Source organism: Muntiacus reevesi, chromosome 4 (assembly GCF_963930625.1).
Source record: "Muntiacus reevesi chromosome 4, mMunRee1.1, whole genome shotgun sequence".
Lineage (NCBI taxonomy): Eukaryota > Metazoa > Chordata > Mammalia > Artiodactyla > Cervidae > Muntiacus > Muntiacus reevesi.
Window position 1 is genome coordinate 163,258,961 of NC_089252.1, and position 15,977 is coordinate 163,274,937.

General features: G+C 40.7%; 1 protein-coding gene across 2 annotated transcripts in view; it reads left to right on the forward strand.

Moving 5' to 3' along the window:
- The first annotated feature begins 465 nt into the window (after nt 1–465).
- The window catches only part of WIF1 (WNT inhibitory factor 1), an 82,070-nt gene continuing 66,558 nt past the window's right edge, over nt 466–15,977 (forward strand). For both annotated transcript variants that reach the window (XM_065934701.1, XM_065934702.1), the window contains exons 1-2: nt 466–919; nt 1,468–1,607. In XM_065934701.1, coding sequence (XP_065790773.1) covers nt 775–919; nt 1,468–1,607 — 285 coding nt within the window. In that variant the 5' untranslated portion in view covers nt 466–774. The remainder of the gene's footprint in view (nt 920–1,467; nt 1,608–15,977) is intronic.

Here is a 15,977-nt window from a genome sequence, read left to right on the forward strand (position 1 = left end):
AGGGCGCCTCTAGACAGTTGGACTCTCGGGTTTTAAATGGATGGGCATGCGCCAAGTGTTTGCAGATGTGAAGAATGACAGTGCGGAATATGGGAGAAGTGGGACAGTGGGAAAAGTGGAGGAATCTGAGCCTTTATTTAACACCGGGGTACCAATGGAACTTATCATCATCATCATCATCATCGTCTGGGTTCAGTCAAGCCGTAATAAGTCAGCTCACCGCATTTCCCTCCGTTTACGCCTCGTCTGGCCAGAGGCAGAGGCAAGGGACGTGCCTGGGGTCCCCTGGAGCGCCCTTTTCCGCGTCTGCTCCCACGCGGCGCACGGCCGGCGGACCCGGCCTCCGGGCTGCGCGCCGCCCCACCCCCGCGCGCCCCCCAGCGCCCCCCAGTGGCGGCCGGCTGCGCACCGTCACGCTTAGCTCGCACCTCGCTTGCGCCTGCCCTTCGCGCTCTAACTCTCCCGCTATATTTAACCCCCTGACCGCTGTGTCTCCTTCGGCGGGCTGGCATCTCCTGCTTTGCCAGCCTTGCGCCTCCGCTCCCTCCTCTCCCAGCTACGCCCCCTTCCCTTGCCCGGCTCTCGCCAGCTCTCCCTCCTGCTACTCCTCCGCCGGCTCGCCCAGGCTCACGCGTCCCAGAGCCAAGAGGCTCCGCGCCCAGCCGTCTACGCGGGGAGCTGCCCGGGCTGGGAGACAACTTGAGGGCGGCAGGTTGGGTAGGTACGGGAGGAGTGTCAGCTGCGAGAACCACGGTCCCGGAGGTCCGCAGGAGCATGGCCCGGAAAAGCGCCTTCCCTGCCGGCGCGCTCCGGCTCTGGAGCATCCTCCCGTGCCTGCTGCTTCTGCGAGCGGAGGTCGGGCAGCGGCCGGAGAGCCTCTACCTGTGGATCGACGCTCACCAGGCGAGAGTGCTCATAGGTATGGTTTCGCGGGAGCTTCTGCTTGTTCCCAGAGGCCTGGGTCTTCACTCCCTCCAGCGCTTCTCTTAAAGGAGAGATGCATGCATTTAGAATGTTTTTAAAACTTAATTTCCAAGGAAGATGGTCCCCTTTTTAGTTAGCTGCGTGCTTGCTAAGCCTCTCCGGTCGTGTCGGACTCTTTGCCATCCTGTGGACTATCGCTTTTCCATCTAAGAGTTTAAACTCTTTCCATAAATTTAAGCTGTTCGAATGTTCTGATCATGCTGCTGTTGCTTTCTACAATCCAGCGTTTTTCAGTGGGCCGAGCATTTGTTGGCATCGGTTTACTCCACAGTTCACTCCGTCTCACTGAAAGCACACGTCCTTGCCATCATTCTTAGCATCCACAGGAATATTAATTGGTATCTGAGGACAGGTGCTTTGTGAAAAGAAACGACCCATTACTAATTCTCCGGTGTTCTTTTGGCACGCAAGTTCTGATTTGGATTCTTCTAAGTTCAGCTAGTTTGATAGCTTTATTTTGTGTGTGTGTGTGTTTCAAACCAGGACTTGAAGAAGATATCTTGATTGTTTCAGAGGGGAAAATGGCCCCCTTTACACATGATTTCAGAAGAGCACAGCAGAGAATGCCAGCTATTCCTGTCAATATCCATTCCATGAATTTCACCTGGCAAGCTGCAGGGCAGGTGAGTCCCGTTAACTAGAAGGGCTGGAGAAAATCAGCCTTTAATATTTCCAGCACCGGATGGCAGGTAGAAATAAGGCGATATAGTGTGTACTCGGCTACATTTTTCTTTTTTACAATTTTCAAGAGTGATTTCTCATCTGATCTCCAAAGCATATAAAGAGTTAACTCCCACTTATTTAAATATGTCACATAAATTGAAGATTCCCAAAAGAAAAAGCTAGGCAAAGTGCCTCAGATCATTATTTTAATAAGTCTCAGTGTCTTCAGACTGCTGGAAATATAATGACCTCAAATAGCAGCATTACTTTTTTCTGTGCTCATTGACATTAAAATTTAACATAATACTCAAAAGACTCTTTTCCGCATAGTATTGATGTATAGCAACCACCTGTGACATTGTTTATACTTTAAAACAATTTTTAAGGTCTGTAAGTACTTTTGACATTGTGCCTTTGAAAAAAATGGCATATTGAGTGTTATTCACTAATGATAACACTATATTTTTCTGGTACAAGTTCACAGACTCAAAGTGTCATAAAAGAATGTTTGTAAAATATTGGAAGCTCTTGGTTTTTAAATACCTTCACATGGAAAAAGAAAACTACACTGTGTTTTTATGAAGAAGCAGTCCTTTTATTTCTTAGCATATTAGCATCTTTTTTTATGTTTCAGTATTACATAAATGACCTGTAATTTGGAAAAGAAAGGGAGGATAAAATGTCAGCTTAGTTTCTTTTCTTCAGTTGGAGAATTTACTCTAGAGGACAAATGGTAAGTTAATAAATTCTTCTGCTTGTTAGTGGGTAAAATGTGTCTACTTGTGAAAATCATTGTAATTAAAATCATATTTTAGGTCTTTTTATTCTAAAGCTGCTTAAATGGCTATTTTCATAAAGAATGTGATCCAGAAAGCACTTTATTAAAAAGTAGTTACTTTGAATTGAGACACCACTTCGGTTCTCTCTAATTCTCTGCTGGAGTATAGGCATGATTATTTAAGCTGCCTTTTCCACAGGTCTGTTCTCTCGTTTTTCCTTTCAACTCTAGATCCTTCAACACTTCCATTGTCATAAAGGAATAGAGGTTTTGGGTCCACCAGAGTTCCTAACAGGAGGGTCATCTATTCTAATACCCCCATTTTGCAGATAAGCTCACTGAGGCTCCTACTGCTCTCTGGGGAGGGTATTCCTTTCCTCCCCCGCTAGAGTTTTCTTTTCATAGATACTTTATGGACAGCTAATCTTGAATTATTGTGAAACCCAGTAATAAATCAGTGAATGGCCTTTAATTGTCACCTTTTATTTTTCACCTGAATCTATTGGGTTTGACCACTTGTCAGCTGGGATCAGTATTGATTCTGTGATTTTTAAAAAAAACATTTTCTTTACTTATACTTCTATAGATTTGTAAGAACCATTAGGGACTTCCCTGATGTCTCAGTGATAAGAAACCTACCTGTCAACGTGGGATACAAGGGTTCTATCCGTGGGCTGGGAAGATCCCCTGGAGGAGAAAATGGTAACCCATTCAAGTATTCTTGCCTAGGAAATCCCATGAACAGAGGAGCCTGGCAGGCTACAGTCTATGGAGGTCAAAAAAAGAGTCACAACTTAGTGATCAAACAACAACAAAGAACCATTAGTTAGTTTGACTTGCACCCCTCCCTAGCTGAAAGTGCTCAGTAACTTCAGGCAAAGTAGAAAATGTTAATAGCTCTGGTTAATTGATTTGATTGGTTTATCAGTCTATTTATTTTTCCTATAAGTTTGTCTTCTGAGGAATGGAACTTGAAGCAAAGGCTTAAATTCCATGCTCTCTCCCCTTTGCAAACATTGGCATGTTGTTGAGTACAAAATGAATTGCATATCAAACAATCTGAGGAATATTTTTTGTAGAGGATTAGAGAGGGTGGTGGAACTGGTATGTCGATGAAGCTTCGAGAGTCTTTTTCTCTCTGGTTTAGGTGTTGATTCCTCTTGTGGATTATGCTGGCCAGTGTTAGCACCTCAGTTCAGTTTGCTCCAGATAGTTACCATATGTAACCGTGTGAAATCTGTTATGTTTCTCTTTTGGGGGAGTCGGGGATACTGAGAAAGGGGAAAGGATCTACATGATGCCAAACAGCAATATGTTTTAAAATATTGTTTAGATGTGACTAATGCCAATATAAAGTTCTGTGCTTCCAGCACCATAATTTTTGAAATGCATGGAAATTTTGAATATGGAAAAAATATGACTTCAATACCAAAAAAATACTTTTAAGATTTTTGAAAGGCAATTTTGACTAAATCCAAACCACATCAAAACCTCTACATGGAAAAATAAAGAGTTCCTTCCATTATCTAGTTATTTCATTCAAAAACGCAAACCTTTAGGGATTTCAGCACAAGCAAGACACATAGCTGATTAATGAAAATTTAAAACTTAAATATTAAATGTTTTGATAACCCATGGAAAATTAAGAATTTTAGGATTGAAGATTCAGTAGGTGTTATCTACTTCCAGTAAAGTATTTGTTCACTAACCCAAGATATTCTTGGGGCCATCTAAAATGACTTTCATGTTCTACTCCAAACAAATGCAAATAAAAATTACAGTGAGATTCATTTCCTCATACTACGTTGGTCAAGTTTTTAGAAGTAGTTTTAGTTTGTGGAGAATTATCCATACTGATTTGTTTCTGATGCATGTTAGCCTTTCTGCAGGGCGATTTGACTCTGATGGCAAAAGAATTGACATAGATCATTTGACTAGGATATTTTACTCCCGGAGATTCATCCTAAGAAAATAATCATGGCTATGAATAAAGTTTTTGGTGCCAGCCTATTCGTTGTCATGCTATTAATAAAAGAAAAAAAAAATGGGCAGAACCTAGAAGTCTGTGATAATGGCAGGAAGCATTAATAAGAATATCTAGACATCTGCTCAATGCCATGGAAAGATGTTCATGATAAATTATGCAATAGCCTATAATAGTATATTCTGTTTAGTTTTATTACAAAATATGTAGACAGTTGTAGGAAAACATGTCTGATAAATGTCAAATCCTCCAAGCTGTTAACATTAGTTATATCTACCTTTATTATGTTTTGGTTTTTCCACAGTGAATGTGTGTTGATTTGTAATTTTAAAAATTGTTTTACATTAAATATGTGTAAAAAGTTATACTTCAGAATCTAAAACTGGATAATGTTCTGTATTATAAATAATTTACTTATATTTTTATCCAGTTTCATTTTTGAACTTCAGATCCCTCAACAAAATGGTGAAAGAGTTTGTTTCCATGGCTGATCTTAATCTGTGGAGCCCAAAGAATTTGCTTATGTGTATCTGATCCTCACTGACTAGTTTTTTGTGAAATCTTCAAAAGTCTGCTTTGCTAAACTTTCCTGCCTGAAATCAGATTCCTTGACCTCTTCCTCTCTCTTAAATTCATATTATCCGTGAAAAATCCTGTCTCTACTTGATTGCCCATTTAAAATAGTCATTCATTTTCTGACATGCACCTTCTCAAGGCTTTTAGATGAGAGAATTTCTACTAAAGAGGCTTAAGCCTAAAAGATTTGGGGTAATTAAAGGGAAAATAGTCTTTATTACTGTATATAACTTTTAATAGTTGATATTTTTTAATGAGGCATTCTTTATTCTAATTTTTCCCTAAATTTGAGTCAAGTAGAGGCCAAGAGCAACTACTTTGGTTTTCTACACTACACACTAATTAAACATTTTATTTGGAAAATAACCCTTTCTAAACCTAAAGGCTTTCAAATAAAACTTTAATGAGAAGTTTTGCTAGACAAATCTGAATTCTAATACTGAGACGCCACTGTTGATTTCCATATGAAGAAATTTGGTGTTAGGCAAAATATTTTATTTCTAGAAATCATATAAATCTTTGTTTATAAAGATTATATAGACTTGATCTTAATCACTTTACTATATTCTATCACCTGCATAAAGATGCTAAGGTACTATGACTCTGGTCCCTAGTTAATAGGGCATCCCTTTTTCTGTTGGCTTCTTTTAGCAGTGGTGATAAATTTATGCTGAGCCATCTATACTAGTTTTCCTATCTTCTTACAATCAAATGCCTCTACTTCATGATGTTTGGCAAGGGTTAGAATGAAATTGGTATCTATGGAAGAGAAATCACCTGGATGAAGATAATGGGCCAATATTAACGTAAAATCCACCACCTGGATTATTAAGCAAGTTCTGATGATGTGTAGAAACAGGTTCAGATCTTAGAGTAAGCTTTTTATCATGTATTGTTGTTGTTTAGTTGCTGAGTCGTGTCTGACTCTTAAAACCCCATGGGCTGTCCATGGGATTCCCAGGCAAGAACACAGGAGTTGGTTGCCATTTCCTTCTCCAGGGGATCTTCCCAATCCAGGAATTGAACCCAAGGTTCCTGCCGCATCTACTATATTGCAAGCAGGGTCTTTACTCCTGAGTCACCAGGGAAGCCCTGTATAGTAGTCATGAATAGAGGGCATAATTCTTGCAACCTCTAGAAGTCACTAATATATACATATATAAATATTCGTTTTTCTCAGTTTTAGGATGCTTAAAAATAGAAGTTTAGAATATTGCTGTGGGTACAGGAAAGGAAGAACATTTTACCTGCTGCCCTGGGGAAGTGGGTGGACATGTGTATGGTGTGGAAAATTTACTTTATTGGATTAAACTGCAGGAACATGCTTCTTTGTTCAATGTGTGATCACTGAAAATAGAAAATATTAGATATGCTGAAGATATAGTGTATAAAGTGAAATATCTTCCCAAATGTAAGGTTAAATATATAAATGTATCCATAACTTTTACTAGCTCTCTACAATTATCTTGAATTATTGAAAACTGCCAGAAGAAATAACAATAATACAAAGCCAAATATAAGGAAAGCCTGAGAACTTTGCCTAGATTGTTATGTCTTTGTAAATGATTCCAGTTAGCACCCAAATTTAGCCTTTTTGGGTTTTCAACTGAAGCGTTGTTGTTTTATTATAGAATGTTGTGCTATTTTATATGGACAGCAAGGTGGTTCAGTTATACGTACCTATATTATTTTTCAGATGGTTCAGTTATACATGTATATATATTTTTTGCAGATTCTTTTCTGTTATAGTTTACAAAATATTGAATATAGTTCCCTGTGCTATACAGTAGGTCCTTGTTTCTTATTTTATATATAATAGTGTGTAACGTAATGTGCATGCATGTATAATGTGTGTCTTTGTGATCACATGGACTATAGCCCACCAGGCTCCTCTGTCCATGGGATTTTCCAGGCAAGAATTCTGGAGTGGGTTGCCATTTCCTTCTCCAGGAGATCTTCCCGACCCAGGGATCAAACCTGTGCCTCCTTAGTTGGCAAGCAGATTCTTTACCACTGTGCCACCTGGAAAGCCTGTATATGTGTATTTATATCCAAATTCAGCTTTAAAATGAAGAAAGTACCATTGAGGGGAAAAAAAGTCAGAAACAGACCATTTTCCTGAGAACTGACTCACATTTTTGCTAGTTTTTTTCTTTTTTTTTTTTAATAGGATCACTCTACTGACAGGTATCTATAAGATCGACTGGATCATCCCCTAGAGAACTTGTTTTGCAATGTGGTATTTTTGATATGATGTAACACTGGGCCCCTTAAATTGGCTACAATTCCAAGTCTCAAATTTCCCCTTGGACTGGTTAAGAAGACCTGTATTAAAATGGTATTTTCCTTCCTTTCTCCCCTTGACAAAAATCAAAGAAAAACAATAGAGAGTGAATTTTCATTCAAATACTTCCTCTCCCTCTTCAAAGCAACTGCCAAATGCCCTTAAACACCTCCTCCCAACTCTGAAGTTATGGTAGTACTTATTGTTATTAGTTAAATCCCTTCATGTGTACCGTCCAAGCTTTTTGCCTGATGGAATTATGATTGTGTTGGTAGTTACAACCCAAGCAGTGGCATCCCTTTGCGCTCTTGGAGTTTGCTGGCATACCTTTGCAGTGGTTTTATGTCACCAGATGAAGGAAATGCCTTGTTTTTTGACCCCTGTTCCATGGTTTCCAAGTGAGAATGTGGAAATGTTTACATATTGTGGGCATGATTTTTTTTTTTTTAAAAGAAGATACTCGTATCAAAAGCACAACTTTAAACCTTTAGTGTTTAGATTCTGCTACACTGTGGTATTTTGCATTGTGGTGTTGTGGACATGCCACCAGGGATCAAAGAGTAATTCTGCAGAGGGCCCATTTCATTTAGCAAGCAGGCATGTGCCAGCCATCTGTTGTATCCGCTGATAGAAAACAGCAGTAAGTTTCTCAAACTTTTGCCAGGAAAAAAAAAAAAAGACTTTATATTTTAGAGGAGATGAGTTGCAAGGTACCTTGTAAGCCTCATCTGGTTCTAGAGCAATTTCCATGGCATAAAGGTAAACCCTGCTGTGTCTTCCTCACATGGTGGTGTCAAGGCACATAAACAAACCCTTTGCTGTTATCCTCCATGTTTATTCCTGACTTTTAAATGTTTGCACCAATAGAAATCTTTTAAATCGTTGTGGTTGGGTGGAAAGGAATGATGTTCGATAAAGCATTTTGTTTTGGATTAAACTCATTTAACTTAAATGTCCCTGATGAGTAGGATGAGTGTTGAAAGAATGGAGGATTGAGAGTGTTTCAGGAAGGCGGACACCTTCCATAGCCCGAGAGTGGACTTTCGTCTGACACTCTGAAATGAACTGTCCAAGGAGACACATGCTGTCAAAGCCACAGCTACTGGGAAGGGGCGCCCGGGTGGAGAGCAGTAGGATAGGGAACCCAGGAGGACTGCTCTGCCAGTGGCTTGCTGTCTTGGGTTTTATGGTGATGGGGCTAGTTTCTGGGTTGTCTCTAGCCAGTCATTCTGACTGAGGGTTCTTTCTCGTGGCACATGCATTGCTCAGCCAGGAGGGATTCCAGCGAGGAGGGCTCTGGGAGGTTGGTAGGACATGTGGCGTCTCCTTTTGACCTTTCCCAAATTCTTCCGGTTGGTGGTGGCTTGTTAGTTCCATGTTCCTTACCAGGACCTCCTGTTGTAAGATGATTCACGCAGATAATTACTACGGTGCCTAGCCAGGGTGGAATACAGTTTCAGTTAGCGTTTCCCCTTCATCCTTCAGCCAGATCTCTGGAAGAGGTATTATCAGATCAGGGCTTCTTTTGCTGCAGTTTTTTTAGCCAGCTTTCTCCATTTGCCAGCCTGGGATGAACTTGGTTACATTCCCCCGAACACTTCGTGGATGAGGAGTTATGTTCCCATGTAGTGTTTCTCTCTGCCTCTGGCACTCAGTCAACAGATACACTCAGTTAAGTCACTAGAGCACATGAAGAGGCATAAACACATCCCTGTCCTCAGGGAGCTCATAGTCTAGGACACAAATATCCATCACACCCGGGCAGATGAGGTTAGAAAGTTCAGGACTGGCTTAGAGCGCAAAGAAGGCCACACCTTTCTCTGTCTGGAGGAGGAAGGGAGCCAAGAGCTGAGCAGGTGACTTCCGAATTAATTCCTGCAGGATAAGTAAGCTTTCATCAGACCAGCAAGAGAGGAAAGTGCTTTTCAAGTGAACAGCTCAGGCTGTTCAAGGGCATGGAGGTCTTAAAGGGGAAGGCATCTTCTAGGTGATCATGGTGGACCTTGTATCTCATCTGAGAGGTCATGGAAATTCAGTCAAGGGGATGGCAAGGTCAAACAATGGACAAGGGTTTTGGGGGAGAAGAAGGTGGAAACAGTTTAAGGAGGTTTCTCTCTTTTCTGCCATGAAGAGAATGGACTAAACATTTTGCATCCCTTACATCCCAGGGATGTATTAAGTAAATCTGGTTTCTCTGTTAAGTAGACAGTGGCTTTCGTTTTTTAAAATTTGAGTATAGTTGATTTACAGCGTTGTGTTAATTTCTGCTGTACAGCGAAGTGACTCAGATATACAAATACCAGATACAGACACATTCACTTTCATTTTCTTTTCCATTATGGTTTATCACAGGATATTGAAATATAGTTCCCTGTGCTATGTAGTAGGACCTTTTTGTTTATCGATTCTATATGTAATAGTTTGCATTTGCTAATCCCAAGCTCCTAAAACATCCCTTCCCCAAACCCTCTCCCTCTTGGCAACCACAAGCCTGCTCTCTGTGTCTGCATGTTTCATAGATAAATCCATTTGTGTCATATTTTAGATGACATGACAGTGGCTTTTCTACAACTATAATTTAACTCTTGTTTTTCTTACTAAACTTTTGAAAGTTTGTGATGATTAGTCGCAGCTCCAGGTTAAATTTTTTTAGGTGATTAGAGCATAGAACTATTAAAGAAAATCACTTTATTTTAAAAAATCACTTTATGTAAGTGCATAGGAAAACAATTTTCTAATGGAATCTAGAACTTTGAACTTCCTGTAAAGGATGCTTGAGTAAAGAAAATAATGTTCAAAGAGGAATTGACTTAGCATTCTCAACTCCCATATTACATTTCTAATTATCAAGAAAAACCTTCCAAGTACCAAGAAAAAGTATGATAAAGGTAATAGAAATTATACTTGGCAGGTGATCTTGCAGTTGAAATAATGAGAAGTTGAACACTGTAAATGGATGAATGCAAACTATGCCTGCTTCTTCAAGTATTCAATTTTCTTTCAAAACCTATGAGTTAAAACTCTAGGATCAAGGAACAAATGTCTCTGCCTCTGAGAGATATATTTTATCTTCTTTTTAGATTTTATGGATGAATCTGATGAAAGACACTTGGAAAATATCAGGCATTTTTGAAACCTATTCACCTGAACAGACCTCCCAGGCAGCAGTGTGTTGTGGGCCAGGGACAAAGAGACATATTTAGGGAGTAAATTCTTAGCGGACAGTGGGATAAAGGACGTGAACCCAGTCCCTGCTTAGCTGCTCTTGGCCATAACTCAGATCATGCCTTGGGTACAAAATGTAATTAAGAACCCAGTCCCATAAGGCCAGTTCATGTTGATGTATTGCAGAAACCAACACAGTACTGTAAAGCAGTAATCCTTCAATTAAAAATAAATGTTTTTAAAAATAGAAAACCAAAAAAAACCCAACCAGAACGAAACAACAAAGACAAAAAGACAAAAGAACCCAGTCCCTGCCCTTGAGAAAATTAAAGCCAACTGGAGAGGCAGCTATCTAGAAACAGATCGTTTTAAGAATTCCTGGTGAGTGGTGTTGTAGAAGTACTGAAGCATTCCCAGGTTAGAATGAGATCACTTAGGGGAAAGAACTCTGGCCCTGAGTCTAAACTGGACAAGCACAAATGTGGACGCGGGGATGATTTTCAGGGAAGGGAGACAACATAAAGCAAGGCATAGAGACCAGACATGCATTCTCTGGGGAACTAGCCCTTTGGTGTGGCTGGAGTGTATGTGCCAGGCCGGCAGTGGAGAGGAAGGCAGGGGCTAGGTCTCCATGACTTCATCCTTCATGTCAAGGCACCTGAAACTTACTCTACAGGTAATGCTGAGTCAGTCCACGAAAAGGTATGAAAGAGTACAATAGAATCTGCCTGCAGTGCAGGAGACACCGGTTTGGTTCCTGGGTGGGGAAGATCCCCTGGAGAAGGAAATGTATTCTTGCCTGGAGAATCCCATGTACAGAGGAGCCTGGCAGGCGACAGTCCGTGGGGTCGCAAGAGTCAGCTACGACTTAGCGACTAACCCAGCGGAGTTCGACAGAGGCAGAGTTAGAGTTTAGATCATCCTGTGAGCAGAATGGAGGGTGCCTCTGAGCTGGGTCTTTCCATATAGTGTTATGGAAAACCCAAACAAACTTTTTGGTCAAACCACTGTTCATTTTTAATTATTTGACTCTCCCCATAAATGTTCGTGACGGCAAGGACTTTGACCTATTTGCCATACAATTCTAGGTCCTGGAACAGCTCCTGACACACAACAGGCAATCAATAACGAACTGTTGAATGAATGGATACATTATGGTTCCCATTTGAGAGATAAAACAACTGAGAAGAGTGACAGAGCTGCGATTTAAACCTAGACAGGTGGGATCCAGAGTCCTTGCACTCCAGTGTGTAGCCGTTCAGTCGTGTCTGACTCTCTTCAATCCCATGGACTGTAGCCCACCAGGCTCCTCTCTGTCCATGGGGTTCTCTGCGCAAGAATACTGGAGTGGGTTGCCATTTCTTTCTCTAGGGGATCTTCCCAACCCAGGGATCAAACCAGTGTCTCTTCCATCTGCTGCATTGGCAGATGAGTTCTTTACCCCTGAGTCACCTGGGAAGTTCTGGCCTTACTCTGATTCGTGCTAAATAGGTGTATGAACACACAGCGAGCTCTGGGAACACAGAGGAGGAAGCAGCTAGCTTTGGTTGAGGAAGTAGGCGAAGGCTTCCCTAGAGAAGATCTAACAATCAAAGTGGGACTTGAAGAATGTGCATGAGGGGTTAGATCCTCTGAGATGGGAGCAAGGCACAGGAAGGCAGGTATCACAGGCAGAGGCAAAAAAAGTTGTGGAAATGCCTTCTGGGCAAGGCTAATGGTACCTGAGACCGAGGCTAGATGAGTGGAAGGGAGAATACTGGGCGTTCTGGAAGAGGGGAGATGAAGAAGTGATGCTGGACACTTGGTAAGGGTCAGATGGAGAAACACTAGAACCCACAGAAAGGTCACTTGACCAGTTCTTATATCTATAAGAAAAGCTGTTTGGATTACCTCCAAACTCCTTCCAAATTCTGAACTATTAGTATTCTATACCTTAATATTAAAATATCATTAATCATTTAACTTTAATGGTAATATCTTTATATAAACTGCAATGTCTCTGTATTTTTTCAATCAAAGCAGAGAAATTCTTCCTCCAGAATTGTCTCATTGTCAATGTTAAAAAGATTCATCTCAGAATGTTTTCTTTTTTATCCTATGGTATACATAGTATATTATTATTAAGTAACAGTCAGTACTTAATAAATCATACTCTGGACTGGGTGCTTTTCTGAGCACTTTACGGATATTATCTCATCAGATCCTCACAACAATCCTAGGGTAGGTACTATTTTTATCTCCACTACGTAGATGAGGAAACCAGGGCATAAGAAAGTCAAATTCCTTGCCCAAGACTATAACTGAGAACACTTATGTACACATTTATATACTTAAGACAGCTTTGATAATTTTTGGAATATTTCCTCATGCCAAAAAATAGCAATTCAAAGAATACTTATCAATGTTTACATGGCCTAGGTTCTGAGAATACAAATTTTGATTGATCTATACCTGCCTTCTAGGAATTCATCAGCTGGTGGTCAAGACTGGCATCAGAAAGGTCATTATGTATTGGGGTAATCCAAGTGCTGGGTGCTAAAGAATTTCCACACATAGAGCATGTTAGAAGAAAGTGAGTTTATTAAGGACAAAAAGCAGAGATAAAGTGGTATTATGAGCACAGTGGGTGACCTCCTCACAGGCTAGGGAGAGTCAACAGTTTTCATGGATTAATAACCAATTTTTATAGCCTCAAGACAAAATTCCTGCTGGAAGGTTAGTGTTAGGTGATTGGATAGAGTGTTATAACGTGTTTACTGGAGTGGGCATCTTTGCCTAATTTGGAGTTGGGAAGCTTACTAGTGATGATCAGGGACTTTTGGCCATGGTTACAAAGGGGCTCGATTAGATTAAAAAATGTTTTTGGTTCTGGGCTGCATTTCTGTGACATTGGTACAAAACCTCTCACCTGATGCCTGGGGGGCAGGACTCAACATTCTGGGACTGCCCTGGGGTCCAGTGGCTAAGACTCCACGCTCCCAAGGAAGGGTGCTTGAGTTTGAGCCCTGGTCAGGGAACTAGATCCCCACGTGCCACAACTAACAGTTTTCATCCCACAACTAAAAGATCCCACATGCTGTAGCTAAGACCTGGTGCAGCCAAATAAATAAATATTTAAAAAAAAAAAAAAAAAAAAACCCAAAATGAAAAGGCAATCGGAATTGTTGTGGTAAGTTCTTGGGCTTCCACGTTCAGTTGGACAGGGTCTTTCACTGCTTGAGGGAATCTGACCAAAGCGGCAAGTTCAACCTGACTAAGCTGAAATCCAGCCCATGCTTCACTTGTCAAGTCTTACAGCCTGACACAGAGCTGCCTCTGCCCAGAGGGGACACTTCTACCTAATTTGCACAGAGCCTTCCTATGGGCTAGCTGTTGCCCCCATTAAATGCACTAAGGAAAGTGCTCGGGGGATATAAAACCAGAGGATCTTGCCGTTGATCAGGTAAATTTGCAATTGCTTGTCTTCTGGAGTTAACAGCACAGTGGAGGTAACATCTAAACTGGGTCACCAACTGTTCAGTAGGCAGACAGTGACCAAGGCAGGTGGGGTTAGGATGGGCATTCTAGGTCTGTTGAATGACCTGTGGGAAGGCACACAGTCTTGAGAATCATCGGAGGGGCTGGAGAAAGACAATTTGTTCAGAATTGTTAGGGTTTATGGAACAGAATATCTCAAAAAGTAAGTTTGAGAAGATTATGATGACTCCTGTATGCCACTGTAGACTTGTCTTATAAAAAGTGGCAAGCCATTGAGTTTAAAAGTAGATAATGATGTATCTGTATGGAGGGTAACTTTGGTGGCAGACGAAGGGTAGATGTGGCAGCTGGCTGAGGACAGGAGCAAATTAGGAAGTTATTTAAGATGACACAAGAGGTAGCAAGGATGTGAACCATGTCAGGTAATTGGGAGAAAGAGGGGGGAAGTAGGAAGATACCACTGATAGGTCTCTTTCAGTGTAATTGGCAGAACTTATTGAATGTGGGTATTCTGGAGATGGGGGGATAGAGGGTGACTTACATGGTTGGGAAGATAGTTACTGGTAAACTAATTACGGAACAGTTTGAGGCACAATGATAGTAGGGTTCATTTGGAAATTGCTGAAGATGAAATTTCTGCTAAACATCTCAGATGGCAGAGTCTGGCATGCATTTGAAAACTAGAGTCTAGAGCTAAGGCATGAGGTATAGAAGAGAAATACTGATTTTGAACACTTTGGATCCTTCTTGTCTTCTTCTCTTTCTTCCTTCTTTTGACCTCAACTCAATCAATATTTATTGAGGGACTATCTAATGACAAAGCATGTGTTGAATGCTAAAAAAATAAAATGTAAATTGTATATGATGCTTGCCTTCAAGGAGACTACAATTTAGTACAGGAGCAGATATGAACCAAAATAACAATAATACAGTAACAACCGTGTTTTAAATGCAGAATGAACAAGATGCTATGAAAGTACTGAAGAGGGCGCATTACGTCTGTTGGGAGAGGAGTGAATTATCAGCATAGGGGCCCTGTGTTCTTCAAGGCCTAGCCTATGACCTGTGAGACTAAGATATGTGCATTTGGAACAGCTTCTCTGCTTGACCTCATGACTTTTATGTGCCTGAGATAATTGGCCCTAATGTATTCTGCCTTCCACTTGCCATATATATTTATTTATTTATTATTTTTTAATGAATATAACAAATGTCACTATACTACTAGGGGATAGAGTAAGTCAGCTCTCCCAAAGGAAACTATCTTTGGGAGCTGAAGATTAGCCTGAATAAACTGCCAATGTAGGACTTGTCAGGATGCCTTGTTTCCAAGGGCTGTTTCAGTGCTGGTCATGGATGTGGCACTGGGAGAATTCACAAGTCAAATAGGGCATCTAATTAAGGCAATAACCAGGTGGGTCTCCAACAGACTTATAAAAGTGTTCTAGTATTTGTTTGGCATTTGTGTACTTAGTGAAGCCATTCCTATCATTTGTAAGTTCAAACAGTATTCTTATTTCCAGTTGGATATGATTAGGATATTTAAGATCATATTATATTGCACTTAGAGCAATAGCCAGCAGATGGCAATGTAAAGGTTACTTCTTGGTGGAGTTTTCCACCCCAGCATTTTTAAAGGCTGTAGGGGTGCTCTCTATCTCACAGAGACCTGTTTGTGGGTACTGTGATCTTTATGTCACTCATTTCATTAGACCATTCATATATTCAGCAAGTTAGAAAACAACTTTCCCATATTCAGTGTCCCTGTAAACATTAAAACTCATCAGATGTTTGAGAACTCATCCTAAGTAACTAAAAATGTGAATGATTTCATAATACACTGATTACCCGTTTCTTCCTTTTAAACAACTGCTCAGTTTCAGACAGGCGTCAAACCTTGAGTTATCTCTCCATGTTCATCCAGTTTTTTTTCCTTTGGTTTCTATTTAAAGGTCATAGACTAGCAGAGTTGAAAGAGATCTCAGAGCTCATCTACCCCATGAATCCCAACCTTTCTTTGAAGCATCCCTGATCATGGTCACACAACCTCTAGCTGAACATGCTCA